This window comes from Stenella coeruleoalba, assembly GCF_951394435.1.
Source record: "Stenella coeruleoalba genome assembly, chromosome: 20".
Lineage (NCBI taxonomy): Eukaryota > Metazoa > Chordata > Mammalia > Artiodactyla > Delphinidae > Stenella > Stenella coeruleoalba.
In genome coordinates, this window is record NC_137166.1 from 4,869,245 (window position 1) to 4,885,619 (window position 16,375).

The following is a 16,375-nucleotide window of genomic DNA, read 5'->3' on the forward strand; positions in this document are numbered from 1 at the left end:
GCCTCTCTTCCTCGGTTACAAGCCGTATTGGCCTGAATAAGTTCTTCTTCCGATCTTAGAATTAGTGATACGAATAATGGTACCATCGTAGCAAGTCCAGTACCTTTCGCAAAGCACGTGTGTTTCCTTTCTCCTCATTGTAGCCCTGCAGGCTAGGCAGATGCTCATCCCTTTATGCCCATGGTTTCTGTCCACGCCTCGGTTACTCGTGCGTCTGCCTTGTTCTGCCTCCCGAGAGGGGTGTCCTTGAGGACCAAGGTGACGGCTGGCCCCTGGCACCAGATCTGCCCCCTCTGCCGCCGTGGTTTGCGTCCGTCAGAGAGCAGTGCCCACGGCTCTGCTGCCTCGCGGTGGAGACCGCGCACCTTCCAGCCGGGCCGTGTCCACTCGCCTGCGTCCGCCGGCTCCTTTCAGAGGTTACGTGTAGTTTGCTCTCCTTCTTCTGGGTGACGTTTCTGGTTGAGGCCAAGGCAAGCTCGAGTTGCTAGTGGTGTAAACCCTCTAGAACTGAATCTTGCGTGTACGGACTTCACTTGACGTTCTTGTCTCGGGGCCTGGAAGTGTGCCGCCAGTTGTGTTTACCTCAGCAGTTGTGTTCAGGTAGACGTAGGTGGGACAGCGTTTCACATTAATGTTTAAATCACTTTCTGTTTCTTAGGGATTGGCTCAGCTTCCTTGGGCCAGTACAGTTGCTTATTTTTATTTTGTTTGAATCCGTTTTCCTGAAGTAATCTTTGGAAACACCAGAAGTTACTCTCCATCGACCTGGACAAGGTGGTGTTACCCAGCTTCCGACCGAATCGCCCTCAAGTGAGACCCTTGTCTCCGGGAGAGAGCGGAGCGTGGGACATCCCTGGAGGTCAGTTCTTCGGCGTTTGACTGCTGGGCTGACTCATACTATGGTTTGTTCAAAAGAGCCTCCCTCTGTCCCCCAGGAGGTGGGCCAGGCCGTTCGTGTCTCTGCCTTCCTGGGACCACGGGGCTCCTGGCTTTCTTCGTGGTACAAATCAACAAGGCCCAAAGCAGACCTAAAGGATTCACTTGCTGTCGTCTCTTAGAAAATTCTACTTGAATTTTCAAGTTAGAATTTCTTTTATGATGTCCATCTGTCACAGCATGGCCCCTGAACCCTCAACCCAGACGTCTTCACCGATTCTCTGCCCCGGCCCCCCTAGGATGGGACTTCCCTGAGCTGGGATTCTCAGTTAAATGTGGGGTGTCCCTCACCCTAAGTGACATCAAATGGTACCCCCCCCCACCTGCCACATAATGGCTTTGGCCTCACTGGACTGTTGGGGACATCCTTTGTCTGGGATGATTGGACCAAGTCATTCCAGCAGAGTGCGGGCTCCTCTTCTGTTCCGGAAATCCCTGTGCTCTTGCACGAGTTTACAGCTCCCCACGGGCACTTCTCCTGGTGTTAGGAATTGGCCAGGAACTCCAGGGATCAGGAAGGGGTACCCTGGCCCACGTGGTCCAACCCTGGGGACTTTGTGTGCTGACGTCAAGCTCCTGAGGGCCTTGCCTGCAGGTCCCGGGGTGCACTGGTAAAGGTTAGTTCTGGAACCCCAGCGTCGCTCAGTTACAGAGCCGTGTGACAGCACAAACCAGGTTCCTCCGATGGCCACTCTCGGTTCCCGACCACGTGTCCCATCTGCGGGAGTCCTTCCCAGCAGCGGGAGCGTGGCCGGCCGTCCTCACCTTCCCGCCAGGCCTCCTCCCTCTTCCCCCCGTCCAGCTAGTGTAACACCAGCACCTAGACTTGTCCGTCTTCCGTGGTTTTCATGATAACAGAGATAGGGCGCCCCCGTTGCAGATTATCCGCGGCAGCAGAAGGACCACGCTGGCTTCTGAGGGAGCACAGGTGGGGAGGCGGGGCAGAGACCTCACACCCCACCCCCTGCCCCAGGAAGCCCTCGTCTGAGTTTGGATGCACTTCTCTCTCATTCTTTCTCTGGGTCACTACGAGCCCAGCTCACCTTGTAGGCACCGAGGCCGCGGCCGTGTGCACTGACCGTCCCCCGCTGTCCTCCTGCAGGGATCATGCCTGGCCGCTACAACCAGGAGGTGGGCCAGACCATTCCCGTCTTCGCCTTCCTGGGAGCCATGGTGGTCCTGGCCTTCTTCGTGGTGCAGATCAACAAGGCCAAGAGCAGGCCAAAGCGGAGGAAGCCCAGGGTGAAGCGCCCACAGCTCGTGCAGCAGGTTCACCCGCCAAAGGCCCCCTCGGTGTGACGTCCGCCCGGCTGGCTGTGAGCGCCAGGGAGCGCCTTCGAGGGTGGCCGCGGCGGGCGGGTGGAGCCGTGGGCTCCCGGGGTCCCCCTGCTCGAAACGCTCTGAGAGCCTGTGCTGAGCGGGCCTCCCCTGGCGAGGAGCGCAGGCTCACGGTGTGTCGTGCGGGGCGCGGGGCCGCGGGAGGGCCCCGCGGGGCAGCCTGGAGTCAGACCTCGCCGGCCACCCGTGCACCAAAGACTCGGACGACTTCTAAAGGCTGTCGGGGAGGAAACGGTTCTGACCAAGCTAGACGTGCTCCATAAAGGCTATTTTCTATATTTATTGTTGGGGAAAAGTCACTTTAAAGACTTGTGCTGTATGGAAGCAAAGCTATTTTTTTTGTCAACAGAACGCAGTTTTTTACTATTACATCATGAGGAACTACACAGATGCCATGATCTCCTTTTTGATGAGAGGACCGACTGAGATTTTGACAGAAACTTGCACAAATCTGTGAAACATAGCCCTTCGCTTTATTTTTATAAGTACCAACTGCCATCGTGTTTTGTAATTTGGGTCTTGGTTTCACCATTATTGGTGAAGAAAATTTTCAATAAATACGCATTACCTGTATGAAGCTAAAAAGAAGTGTGTAACGGGCTCTTGCCCACCTGTCCATTTCTCTTTGATGACAACCTGGAATGGCTTCTGAGTCAACCTGTTAAGTATTTTTTTGAGATGTAATTCACGTCCTACAAAATTCTGTTTAAAAGTGTACCGTTCAGTGGTTTTTAGTATATTCCAAGGTTGTGCAACCATCACCGCTGTAATTCAGAGCATTTTCATCGCCTCCAAAAGAAACCTCCTACCCAGCAGCCAGTCAGCCTCTATTCCCTCCTCCCACAGCCCCAGGCAACCACTGATTTGCTGTCTCTATGAGTTTGCCTAATCTGAACATTTCATAAAAAGGGCGTCGTATAATACACGGCCTGGGCGGACTGGCTGCTCTCGTGGAGTGCGTCTTAGTGATTCATCCATGTTGTAGCTGTCTCCGTACTTCCCTCCTTTCTAGACCTGAATGACACTCCGTCGGATGGATAGGTCTTATTTTGTTAATCCTCACTTGATGGACCACTGAGCTGTTTCCACTTTTTGTCTGTTGTGAATGGTGTGGCTTTGAGCATGCATGTACCGTTTCCAGTGTGGACATAAGTTTTCATTCCTGTTGGGTTGGCACCGCGGAGTAAAACCCTATAGTTTTATTCTTCACTTTCTGAGGAACCGCCAAACTCTTGTTCCAAAGCTGCTTCACCGTTTTACATTCCCACCAGCAGCGTATGAGGGTTCCAGCTTCTCCACATTCTCACCAACAGTTACTGTTACTCATCTTTCTGACGATAGCCCTCTAGTGGGTGTGAAGTGACATCTCATTGTGGTTTGATTTGCATTTCCCTAAAGATAATGATGTTGAGCATCCTTTCATGTGTTCATTGGACATTTTTATGTCTTCTTTGGAGAAATGCCCATTTCGATCCTTTACCCATTTTTTAACTGAGTTGTCTTTTTATTGACTTGTAAGAGTTCTTCGATAGCTTCCAGATGAAAGTCCCTTATGAGGTACATGACTTACAAATAGTTTCTTTCATTCTGTCTGTTGTCTTTTCACTTTCCTGATGGTATCCTTACAAGCATAAGAGTTGTTCATTTTGATGAAGTCCTTTTTATGTATGAGGGGCCATTTCTGAGAAAGAAACCGTTGCCTAACCCAAGGCAGCCTGTTAAGTTTTAACCCCTGCCTGTACCGTTTTCTGTCCTCCAAGTGGCCAAACATGAGCTTTCGGATCATTGGTGAGGACAGACTGACCGGAAAGGGCAGAGGGCCTGTGGGATCGGGGTGCTGGTGAGGTCCTGCGAAGAGACAGGCCCAGGCCGGGGGGTGAGGGAGGAGCTGCCAACGCCCAACTCTCCCTGCCACGCGCCACCCTTGGCAGGTCACAGTGGTGAGCTGGCAGCTTGTCACCGCCTTTCGTGGCTGCTGTTGCTTCGAGGACTTTAGAGGAATTGCCGAGGGCCCCTCAGAGCTCTCCCCGTCCCCAGCAGCCCACAGCGTGTCAGCATCTGCAGGCTCACGGTGGTGTGTTGTCCTCAGAGACGGGCTGTAGACCTAAGCGTGGTTTCAGCATCTCAGGACGAGGGGCTTGTGCCTCTGGTCTTCCTGCCTGTCCTCCACAGGTGTGGACGGCTCACCACCTGCGCCCAGCACTGTGAAAGCTGGGGTCCAGGGAGTGAGGACACGGCCCTAGTGAGACAGCGGGTCTCGGGGGGCTGGGACTCACCAGAGTGCTCAGGCCACATCTTGGGGATGGCACGTGTTTTGATCTTTCTAGAGAAGCCTACAATCTGGAGAATGTGAAATCTCCCAGTGCTTTTTGTTTTTTTTTTTTCTTTTTTTAAATATCTTTATTGGAGTATAATCACTTTACAATGTTGTGTTAGTTTCTGCTGTACAACAAAGTGAGTCAGCTGTACATATACATATGTCCCCATATCCCCTCCCTCTTGAGCCTCCCTCCCACCCTCCCTATCCCACCCCTCTAGGGGGTCACAGAGCACCGAGCTGACCTCCCTGTGCTATGCGGCTGCTTCCCGCTAGCCATCCATTTTACATTTGGTAGTGTGTATATGTCCGTGCCACTCTCTCACTTCATCCCAGCTTCCCCTTCCCCCCTGTGTCCTCAAGTCCATTCTCTACGTCTGCATCTTTATTCCTGCCCTGTCACTAGGTTCATCAGTACCACTTTTTTAGATTCCATATATGTGCGTTAGCATACGGTATTTGTTTTTCTCTTTCTGACTTGCTTCACTCTGTATGACAGACTCTAGGTCCATCCACCTCACTACAGATAACTCAGTTTCGTTCCTTTTTATGGCTGAGTAATATTCCGTTGTATATATGTGCCACATCTTCTTTATCCATTCTTCTGTCGATGGACACTTAGGTTGCTTCCATGTCCTGGCTATTGTAAATACTGCTGCAGTGAACATTGCGGTACATGTATTTTTTTGAATTGTGGTTTTCTCAGGGTATATGTCCAGTAGTGGGATTGCTGGGTCATATGGTAGTTCTATTTTTAGTTTTTTAAGGAACCTCCATGCTGTTCTCCATAGTGGCTGTACCAATTTACATTCCCACCAGCAGTGCAGGAGGGTTCCCTTTTCTCCACACCCTCTCCAGCATTCATTGTTTGTAGATTTTTTAATGATGGCCATTCTGACTGGTGTGAGGTGATACCTTATTATGGTTTTGATTTGCATTTCTCTAATGATTAGTGATGTTGAGCATCTTTTCATGTGTGTGTCAGTAATCTGTTTGTCTACTTTGGAGAAATGTCTGTTTAGGTCTTCTGCCCATTTTTGGATTGGGTTGTTTGTTTTTTTGATATTGAGCTGCATGAGCTGCTTGTAAATTTGGGGGATTAATCCTTTGTCAGTTGCTTCTTTTGCTCATATTTTCTCCCATTCTGAGGGTTGTCTTTTCGTCTTGTTTATGGTTTCCTTTGCTGTGCAAAAGCTTTTGAGTTTCATTATGTTCTATTTGTTTATTTTTAATTTTATTTCCATTGCTGTAGGAGGTGGATCAAAAAAGATCTTGCTGTGATTTATGTCATAGAGTGTTCTGCCTATGTTTTCCTTTAAGAGTTTTATACTGTCAGGCTTTACATTTAGGCCTTTAATCCATTTGGAGTTTATTTTTGTGTATGGTGTTAGGGAGTGTTCTAATTTCATTCTTTTACATGTAGCTGTCCAGTTTTCCCAGCACCACTTATTGAAGAGGCTGTCTTTTCTCCATTGTATATTATCAAAAATAAGGTGACCATGTGTGCGTGGGTTTATCTCTGGACTTTCTATCCTGTTCCACTGATCTATATTTCTGTTTTTGTGCCAGTACCATACTGTCTTGATTACTGTAGCTTTGTAGTATAGTCTGAAGTCAGGGAGCCTTATTCCTCCAGCTCCGTTTTTCTTTCTCAAGATTGCTTTGGCTATTCGGGATCTTTTGTGTTTCCATACAAATTGTAAAATTTTTTGTTCTAGTTCTGTAAAACATGCCATTGGTAATTTGATAGGGATTGCATTGAATCTGTAGATCGCTTTGAGTAGTATAATCGTTTTCACAATATTGATTCTTCCAATCCAAGAACATGGTATGTCTTCATCTGTTTGTATTGTCCTTGGTTTTCTTCATCAGTGTCTTATAGTTTTCTGCATACAGGGCTTTTGCCTCCTTAGGTAGGTTTGTTTATTCCTAGGTATTTTATTCTTTTTCTTGCAGTGGTAAATGGGAGTTTCCCTAATTTCTCTTTCTGATGTTTCGTTGTTATTATATAGGAATGCAAGAGATTTCTGTGCATTAATTTTGTATCCTGCTACTTTACCAAATTCATTGATTAGCTCTAGTAGTTTTCTGGTGGCATCTTTAGGATTCTCTATGTATAGTATCATGTCATCTGCAAAGAGTGACAGTTTTACTTCTTTTCCAATTTGTATTCCTTATATTTCTTTTTCTTCTCTGATTGCTGTGGCTAAAACTTCCAGAACTATGCTGAATGATAGTGGTGAGAGTGGGCACCCTTGTCTTGTTCTGATCTTAGAGGAAATGCTTTTAGTTTTTCACCATTGAGAATGATGTTGGCTGTGAGTTTGCCATATATGGCTTTTATTATGTTGAGGTGGGTTCCCTCTGTGTCCACTTTCTGGAGAGTGTTTATCATAAATAGGTGTTGAATTTTGTCAAACGCTTTTTCTGCATCTATTGAGATTATCCTTCAATTTGTTAATGTGGTGTATCACATTGATTGATTTGCATATATTGAAGAATCCTTGCGTTCCTGGAATAAACCCCACTTGATCATAATGTATGATCCTTTTAATGTGCTGTTGGAATCTGTTTGCCAGTATTTTGTTGAGGATTTTTGCATCTATGTTCATCAGTGATATTGGCCTGTAGTTTTCTTTTTTTGTGAAACCTTTGTCTGGTTTTGGTTGCAGGGTGATGGTGGCCTCGTAGAATGACTTTGGGAGTGTTCCTCCCTCTGCTATATTTTGGAAGAGTTTGAGAAGGATAGGTGTTAGCTCTTCTTTAAATGTTTGATAGAATTCGCCTGTGAAGCCATCTGGTCCTGGACTTTAGTTTGTTGGAAGACCTTAAATCACAGTTTCAATTTCAGTGCTTGTGATTGGTCTGTTTATGTTTTCTATTTCTTCCTGGTTCAGTCTTGGGAGGTTGTACTTTGCTAAGAATTTATCCATTTCTTCCAGGTTGTCCATTTTATTGGCATGGAGTTGCTTGTAGTTGTCTCTCATGACCCTTTGTATTTCTGTAGTGTCAGTTGTTACGTCTCCTTTTTCATTTCTAATTCTGTTGATTTGAGTCTTTTCCCTTTTTTTCCTGATGAGTCTGGCTAATGGTTTATCAATTTTGTTTATCTTCTCAAAGAACCAGCCTTTAGCTTTATTGATTTTTGCTATCGTTTCCTTCATTTCCTTTTCATTTATTTCTGATCTGATCTTTATGATTTCTTTCCTTCTGCTAACCTTGGGGTTTTTTTGTTCTTCTTTCTCTCATTGCTTTAGGTGTAAGATTGGGTTGTTTATCTGAGATTTTTCTTGTTTCTTGAGGTGGGTTGTATTGCTATAAACTTCCCTCTTAGAACTGCTTTTGCTGCATCCCATAGGTTTTGGGTCGTCGTGTTTTCATTGTCATTTGTCTCTCTGTATTTTCTGATTTCCTCTTTGATTTCTTCAGTGATCTCTTGGTTGTTTAGTAGCACATTGTTTAGCCTCCATGTGTTTGTGTTTTTTATGTTTTCTTCCCTGTAGTTGATTTCTAGTCTCATTGCCTTGTGCTTGGAAAAGATGCTTGATAAGAATTCAGTTTTCTTAAATTTACTGAGGCTTGATTTGTGACCCAAGATGTGATCTATCCTGGAGAATGTTCCATGTGCACTTGAGGAGAAAGTGTATGCTGTTGTTTTTGGATGGGTTGTCCTATAAATATCAATTAAGTCCATCTGGGCTAATGTGTCATTTAAAGCTTGTCTTTCCTTATTTATTTTCTGTTTGGATGATCTGTCCATTGGTGTAAGTGGGGTGTTAAAGTCCCCCACCATTATTGTGTTACTGTCAATTTCCCCTTTTATGTCTGTTAGCATTTGCCTTATATATTGAGGTGCTTCTATGTTGGCTGCATAGATATTTACAATTATTATATCTTCTTCTTGGATTGATCCCTTGATCATCATATAATGTCCTTCCTTGTCTCTTGTAGTAGTCTTTATTTTAAAGTCTATTTTGTCTGACATGAGAATTGCTACTCCAGGTCTCTTTTGATTTCCATTTGCATGGAATATCTTTTCCATCCCCTCACTTTCAGTCTGTATGTGTCCCTAGGTCTGAGGTGGGTCTCTTCTAGGCAGCATATATATTGGTCTTGTTTTTGTATCCGTTCAGTCAGTCTGTGTCTTTTGGTTGGGGCATCTCCCAGTATTAATGTTGGCAAATGACTGAATTAGAGTAATTGTTTGCCAACCAGAGTGTTTCTCCAGCTCCATCGTGAGGCCATCTTAATGCTGCAGCCATGTGGTTGTGAAAGGAGGTTCTAGACCTCAGAGCATTGAGCTGGGCACCTGGTCTCCACATCTCCACATTGGCTGCAGGCTTTGGGTTCGCCTGTCTCTCTGGGGACTTGGATACCTCGTGCCCTAAGGATGGAGCTTGGACCTGGGGTCTCCTGTTCCCACTTGCTGGGAGCACCCCTCGCCCAGCCTTCGAGGTCTGCATCTACACGCGTTACTTGCTTTGGGGACCAGGTCTCCTGCTCCCGTCCCTTCCCCGTGCTGAGGCTGGTCACTGCCCCACCTGTTCTCCAGAGACCAGCGTCCCCTGTAGCTGGTGCAGCCCCTGGCCCAGCCTCGAGTGCTCTTACAGCAGCCTCGGTGCACACGTGTGTCCTCTGGGTGTGGGCATTTGTAGGGTCATGTAGTTGGGACAGGACGAGGACAGAGATGGACAAGCGTGGATCCCCAGGGCACACGTTGAGGCCAGGTCGACACCACAGGAGAGTTGTTAAGGAACCGAGAGCTGTAGGGCCCTGTGGTTCCTGCCGCTGCAGAGGGAACCCTGCGTGGGGGTCAGGTACAGGTGCCGGCCAGCAGCAGCCCAGTGTGAAGGGAGCATCAGAGCAGCACCGAAGACACAGGACCTGCCTGCCGTGACCAGCTGGGTCACACGTGTGTGGATCCTTTCCTGTCTGCCAGCCAGAACGCTCCCACTGGGAGCTGCCTGCCTTGGGACAGTCAGGGAGGAGGGAGGTGGTGAAGCAGCAGTGAGACCGAGCTGGAGAGAGGGCTTCAGTGAGGCGAGCGTACGCAGGAAGGGGATCGGCTCTCCGGAGGACCAGTCGATGGGGTCTGCTGTGTGCTGCCCTGTCCGAGAAGGGAGGCCTTGTCGGGTGTTGCGGTGGGATACCCAGGTCCACCTGCGAGGAACATTCCAGAGAGGGTATCACCATCCAGGGCTCTGGCTATAGACTCAGACCGCCTGGGGTCCATCCAGTTCCCACCTGGCCACTTGCTGCCCGTGGGCCTTGTCTGATATCGGACAGCCCCGGGCCGGACACAGAGCCAGTGCTCAGTTATGTCACCTGTCCCAGTGGCGGGTCCCTTCGCGGTGACAGATGTGCCTAAGGCCTACTCACTGCTTCAAAGATTCCCTTTCATGCCCTGGCGTGAGCTCTCATTGTTCTAGGGAACAGCTCTATTTCTTTTAAAAACCAGAAACCGGAGGAGCCAACCCAGCACAACCACAGATAGGCCTGGGAGTCCTCGGGGGCCCTGGGGTCCCCGAGGGGCCGGGCATGGGGGTTGGGCCCCAGGGCTGGTCCCTAACCGTGCTCATCTAGCCAGGCAGCGCCCTGACTGCGTGGAGATGGGCCAGAAATAAGGGCAGCAGGACACCTGCAGCTGCCCACCCTTAGCCCCGCCCTGTGTCGGCAGATGGGCCTAGCTAGGGTCTTCCCTGCACATGCACTTAGCCCTCCGGTGCCTGGGCACGAGGACCCTGAGCACCTCCCACCAGAACAGGTCTGTGCTCGGTGAACCTGCCCTGGAACAACCGTGCTGCCTCTGCTGGGCACACCGCTGGCCTGGTGTTGGCAAAGTCTGCGTGCGCTGTGGGATCTGGGGGTCTCAGCGGTCCCGTGATGCTCTCACCACCATTTCTCAGATGAGAAAACCGAGATGGGACCAGCATTCCAGCCCAGGTCTGGCCTGGGCCTGAGCTCTGAGCCTCCAGTGCCAGACTGCTTCCCCTTTCCTTATGGCAGGAAGGATGCCCACTTGCTGGTAATAATGGGGGTGCTACTTAGGTTCACCGGCTAGAAAATGAAGTGAGTTAAGGACTTCTATGTAGAGTAAGTAGAAGTTTTCAGAGAAAAAAATCTTGATTTTTTTTTTTTTTTTAACCGTGGTGCCGTTAAGAGGATATTAACACGCAGAATGTTGGTTTAATTTGCTGGTAACATGAGGGCAGTGCAGGCGAGTGTCGTAAACATAGATTCCTGGGCCTTGCTGTCGACTTAACTCACATGCTCCTTGGGAAGAGCCTAGAAATCTGTTTTAGAAGCTCCCCAAGGTAAACAGAATGACCGTACAACCCCGCTATTCCACTCCTAGGCGTAGACCCAGAGGAATTGAAAACAGGTGTTCACACAAAAACTTGTACGTGAAAGTTCATAGCCGCATGAGTCAGTAGCCAGAAGGTGGAAACTACCCAAGTGCCCATCAAATGGATGAATGGACGACAGCAGCAGGACCATCCGGACAGTGGGATACTAGTCAGCCCTAAGGGAGCCGAGCTCTGACCACGCTGCAGCGTGGAGGCGCCTCGCAAACGTTACACTCATAGCGTAGGGTTCCATCTGGGTCAAATGTCCCGAACAGGCAAATCCAGAGACAGGAGGCAGGTTAGTGCTGCTTCGGGCTGGGGGACGGGAGGATGGGGCGTGCCTGCTGGTGGGGACGTGCTGGGCTGTTGAAAATGTTCTGGAACTAAGCAGTGGGGACAGTGCACAGCAGTATGAGTGCATGAAATGACACTGAACTGTACACTTGGGCTAAAATGGTGAATTTCATGTAATTTTACCAGAAAACCCCCACACAGATCTCCCCAGAGGATTCTTGTGAACAGGCCAGGTGGGAGCCCCCGGCTCAGGGACGGGGAGAGGCTCTCCGGCCCCCCAGACCACACGTCAGCATGGATCTGGGGGTCAGGATCCAGGTGACCTGGATCCAGGTGACCAGGATCCAGCCCACCCGCTGCCCTGTGACTCAGCCTCCAGTCTGGCCGCTGATGCCTCCCGGGTGCCCCTTCCTTGGGATGCAGTGGGTGGAGGAGGGTCAACGTTAAGACTGTGTGAAGATGCTCCCTTTCACTTTCCAATCCAAGGTGCAGTTTTCTTTTCCTTCACCCAGAGTGGGACTCCGGATCATGACTCAGGGCACCAGCCCTTCAAAAAGAGGGAGGGGACAGCAAGGCCTGTGCCCTTGGGCTGTGTGTCACCTGGAGGCCCCCAACCTCTGCTCTGCGGCTGAGAAAAGACCCCTGCTGTTGAGCTTGGGGGTCGGGGGGTGGGGACGCCATGGGCCTCCAGCCTCTCAGAGGTGCCCGACCATCAGCACTCAGGATGCTGGGTGTGTCCGTTTCCTGCTGCCACTATAACCAGTTACCAGGAAGCAGTGGCCTGAAACAGCACATTTATCCCCTGCAGCTCTGGAGGTTGGAAGTCCAAAATCAGTCTCGTGGGGCTAAACTCAGGGCTGGTTCCCTCCGGAGGCTCCAGGCGAGAACTGATTCCCAGGCCTTCTCCAGCTTCTGGAGCCGCCCGCATCCCTTGGCCGGGGGGCCCCTCCGCCACCTGCAGTGCACACCACTCCACCCTCTGCTTCTGTCCGCACGTCTCTGCCCTCTGACCCTGCTGTGTCCCTGTTCTCGGGCGCTGTGATGGTGATCAGGGCTCACCGAGACCACCCAGGATACTCGCCCCGTCTCAAGGTCTGCACTTGCTCTCATCTGCAGAGTCCCTTTGGCCAGGTGACACAGCCGTAAGTTCTGGGACGAGGGTGAGGACATCTTTGGGAGCCGCCAGTCTGCCCACCGACCGCACTGGGTTCCTGCCCCTGCGCTGGCGCCTGTTCCCCGCAGAGGTTAACTGTCGCCCTGAAAGGTCCACGAGCTCCTGTATCTGCAGACCTGAGGCTTTATTCCTGCAGCGTCTGGTTCACTCCACCTTTCATTTATTAAGCCGCGTTTTGAGGGCCAAGCCAGGGCACAAAGCTGAAGGCGAAGCAGTCCCTGCTTGACCTTGTCCTAGGCAAAAGCCCTAAAAATTCTAAATGGTAACCACGTGTGTCATTCTGTGTGCCCCCTGAGGGAATATCTTGCAGGTTCAGTTAACAGTCTTGGGCCTGTGGCTGCCTTGACAGCTGGCCCACAGGTGGTATTTGCTTATTGGGATCAAAATATGAAACTAGAAACAAGAAAATACTGTCAGGAGTGCCAGCTAGTTTCATTCGTCAAGCCCTTGTTGGGGCTCCACCCCGTCTCAGCAGGCGGTAGCCAGCGCCGTCCTCTGCTGCGTGCTTCCGGGTTCCCGTGCCTTCTCCCCGTCACCTTTGCGCGCCTCCCCTCCCTGCCCAGGCCGCGCAGGCCTCAGACCTCTTCCCTCCTGATCCCACAGATGCCCCGAGGCCCTGGCCTCCGGCCGAGGCGGGCTTGAGGTTTGCGCGCTTGCCCGCCCTCCCAGTCACATGAGCGCTCCCTTGCTTCTGAGGGCCGAGCCGCGGCACAGAGCTGCGGCTGAGCAGGCGCCGTGAGCCCAGGCGCACAGGGCTGCCCTCCTCCTCCACACGGCACGTGAACACCTCTTGGGGAGCGTTATAGAAAACCGGGTGCCCGTCCCGTCCAGACCAGCTTCATCCGAAGCTCTGAGGGTGGGCCTGGCGCCGGCACTTTGAAGGGTCCCTCGGGTGTTGTGCAGCCCAGGTTCAGAGCATTGTCCTAGAAGCTCAGAGGCCGGCAGAGGTAGAAACACAGACATGTACAGGTCATTGGATTTGCCCCGTACGTATTTCGACAACAGCAACCCTCTTCTCACTGGGTCCTCCTAAGGGCCCTGCAGGGTAGACAGGGGCTGTTACCACCATTTCGCAGGGGACCGCAGTGAGGCCTGGATCTCAGTCCTAGGCACTCTGGTTGCTGAGACCATCCCACCCCCCGACCCCTGCCCCGGTCTGTCTTCCAGAACTTTCTAAAGGGTGAGACAAACGTTTGCGGAAATGAGCTGAGGTCACTTTCTCCCTGAAGTTCCCAACCTGTCAGGTGACCAGTACTCTGTGGTGACGGAAAGGAGGGAGCCTGGAACATCCCTTGACGGGTGCTCCCATGGGGGGCGACACGGGGCCGTGTGCGGGGCGCTGGGCTGAGCCCCGTGTGCCACCAGGGCTGCCCACCCACACAGATGGGGCCCCACAGGCACCTCTCCTCCCCGGGAAAGGTCACACAGCCCTGAGACTGGGTAGAGTGCAAATCAAAGCCCCTCAGAATTAAGAAGTTTCCCCCATTGAGTGGAATTTCACAGCCCAGTGGCCAATTTCTAAGTCATGCACGTTAATGGGCAGCTAATGAGGGACCCAGGCAGGACAGGGGCGTGCCCCGGGCGCCCAGAGCCAAGATTAAGGAGTACAAAGCCAGGCCGCTCTGAGAGCCCTTGATCTCCTTTCTCACTGCCTCGGGGTGGATGTGGGGGGAGAGAGCCATGTGAATTCCGGAGGGGTGCGCCCCAGCCCCTCACATCCTGCCGTCTGCTCACCCATTCATTCCCTCCCTTACGTGTCCGCTCCCATCCGGGCACCATCAGGGTCCGGGCGGGTGCAGGAGCCAGCGTGACACTGCTGGCTTTGAGATGACACACACTCGGGGCTGATTTCCGGACCTGGCCCTGGCCAGCGCTCACGTTTTGAGCCTCTTGCCCCACCCGTGGGAGCCCTGCGCTCTACGGACCGCGGTGACAGCCCTCGGGTTTCAGGGTGAGGACGCGGGGAGCGCTTGCTGCCAGGCCTGGGTCACGGCGAGCACCGCTCACGTGGTCGCAGCAGAACTGCGGCCCACGACGCCGTCCAGTTCCGGGCTCCCTTTCCTCTGGAGCCCGTGGACAGGCTGGCCACTCAGCAGATGGAGCAGAGCCCGCAAAGTATAAACGGAGCCGCTGCAGGGAGGTGGCACGGTCAGGGGCTTGAGACCATACGAGCAAAGCCTTTGGTGCTGATCTCGACGGAGAAGGACTGATTGATTGGGGGAGGCGTTGAACATGTTTAACTTACAGCAGCAGTTCTCAGGAAGGGGCCCCGGACCCCCTGAGTCAGAGACGCTGGTGATGGATCCCACACTCGGTGTTTTAACATGCTCTCGGGGGGATTTGAGCCTGGGCTCCAGGAATAAACAGGTTCACCTCTGAATTCAAGATCCGACCTTCACGGGGCTGTGTTTTCCGTGTTGGGACTGTTTCCAGAATTCTGCCGTCCTAGCCGACTGTATCGGGTCGGAGAGGTAGTCTCTACTCAAAGTGTGGTCCAGGGACCGGCAGCACCCACCTCCGCAGAGCTCGCGAGAAACGTGGAGTCTCGGCTCCACCCCAGGTGGGACGAATCAGCACCTGCCTGTTAACAAGACCCCAGATGATTCCCGTGCTCGTCTGCCTGGGGCGCCTCTCCAGAGCCTTTGCATGCGTGAGTCCACAGCACCCCCCCCCCGGAGGGCACACGGACCCCCTTCTGCAGATGGGAAACTGGGCTGGCCCCCCAACAGGTGACAGATGGGGGTAGGGGGCCTGGGAGGCATCCCGGGAGGAGGCGTTGGAGATGGTGAGATTGGTGCAGCCTCCCTGATTTCTCCCAGCTGAGCTCTAACCCTCGGGGCGGCCGGGAAGGCCCCGCCCCCAGGAGTCTTAAGACGCCCGTGCTCAGGCCAGAGGTCTCAGAAGCTACGAGTTCTTGGGACGGGTGGCGCCGACCTCCTGTCCGTGTCCTCCTAGGTTCGGGGACGTGACCCCAGCACGTGCTCTCTAGGGCTCCCATAATTCATGACGCATTTGCCCACCCCGGTGGAGCTAGAGCCTTCCTCCCACCCCTCTGGGTCCTCTGAAGTGAGCCCGAGTCCCCGTCCCTGATGGCCCAGGACTGTCTGTCGTCTTGAAGATTGGACTTGGTGGTAAGGACCAGGGGCTGGAGCCCCTTCGCTGTGGAAGTTGGCCCGGAGGCGGGTGGGTGGGTGAGAACAGCCATGGGGAGGAAGGAGTTGGGGATTTGGAACAGAAAGGGGGTGGGAGGGTAAGAGTGCCCGTAAACAAGGTTGGAAGTTGCGGGGGCAGCGTTGGTTGAGGGGAAAGGCGTGCGGACCGGAAGCTAGGGGGCAAGTGGTTGCATAACGCTTTGGAAAGGGGGCAGCAGATGCTCGGGAAGAGGGGTACAGAGGCTGGGATGGTTGGGACAGGCGTCCTGGCTCTGGCTGGATCGAGGAGAGACGCATCCCAGCTGGAGAAGGGTGCCGTGAACTGGGAAGACAGTGCCGGGACCACCCCCTCTCTCTGCCCCTCTGCTGCTTCTAGCCATGGAGGGACAGACCCCAGGAGACAGAGGCCTTTCGGAAAAGCCGGTCCCCACGGCCACCCGCCCCAGTCTGTCCTCACTGGGTGCTGTCTTCATTCTCCTGAAGTCCGCGCTGGGCGCCGGCCTGCTCAGCTTCCCGTGGGCCTTCCACAAGGCGGGTGGGGTGGCCCCCGCTTTCCTAGCGGAGCTGGTAAGCCCATGGGGAGCATTTTGAGGCGGGGGGCGGGTCTCCGGGGGCAGGTAGGAGCTTAATTTTATTTTTCCAGCTAGAGCCCTGGGTGTTGCTTTTGCAGAGCTGCCTGTCTCCGAAATTACTCCTGTGGCTTTTGCTTTTCCATCCCGCTCAGCTCACGAAGGGAGGAGGGAATCCCCCTGTAGACCCGGGGCGAGAGCATCCTCTAGGCGGCTGAGGGCCTCGCAGCCAGGCGGGGTGTGGGGCA

At 52.5% G+C, this 16,375-nt stretch overlaps 2 protein-coding genes across 5 annotated transcripts in view; both read left to right on the forward strand.

The window, feature by feature from the left end:
• Nucleotides 1–2,847, forward strand: part of MBTPS1 (membrane bound transcription factor peptidase, site 1) — a 49,986-nt gene extending 47,139 nt beyond the window's left edge. For all 4 annotated transcript variants that reach the window (XM_079908552.1, XM_079908551.1, XM_079908554.1 and 1 more), the window contains 2 exons: nucleotides 729–859; nucleotides 2,039–2,847. In XM_079908552.1, coding sequence (XP_079764678.1) covers nucleotides 729–859; nucleotides 2,039–2,235 — 328 coding nt within the window. In that variant the 3' untranslated portion in view covers nucleotides 2,236–2,847. The remainder of the gene's footprint in view (nucleotides 1–728; nucleotides 860–2,038) is intronic.
• A 13,087-nt stretch (nucleotides 2,848–15,934) lies between these two features.
• SLC38A8 (solute carrier family 38 member 8) overlaps nucleotides 15,935–16,375 on the forward strand; it is a 28,800-nt gene continuing 28,359 nt past the window's right edge. The window contains exon 1 of the mRNA XM_079906991.1: nucleotides 15,935–16,125. Coding sequence (XP_079763117.1) covers nucleotides 15,937–16,125 — 189 coding nt within the window. The 5' untranslated portion in view covers nucleotides 15,935–15,936. The remainder of the gene's footprint in view (nucleotides 16,126–16,375) is intronic.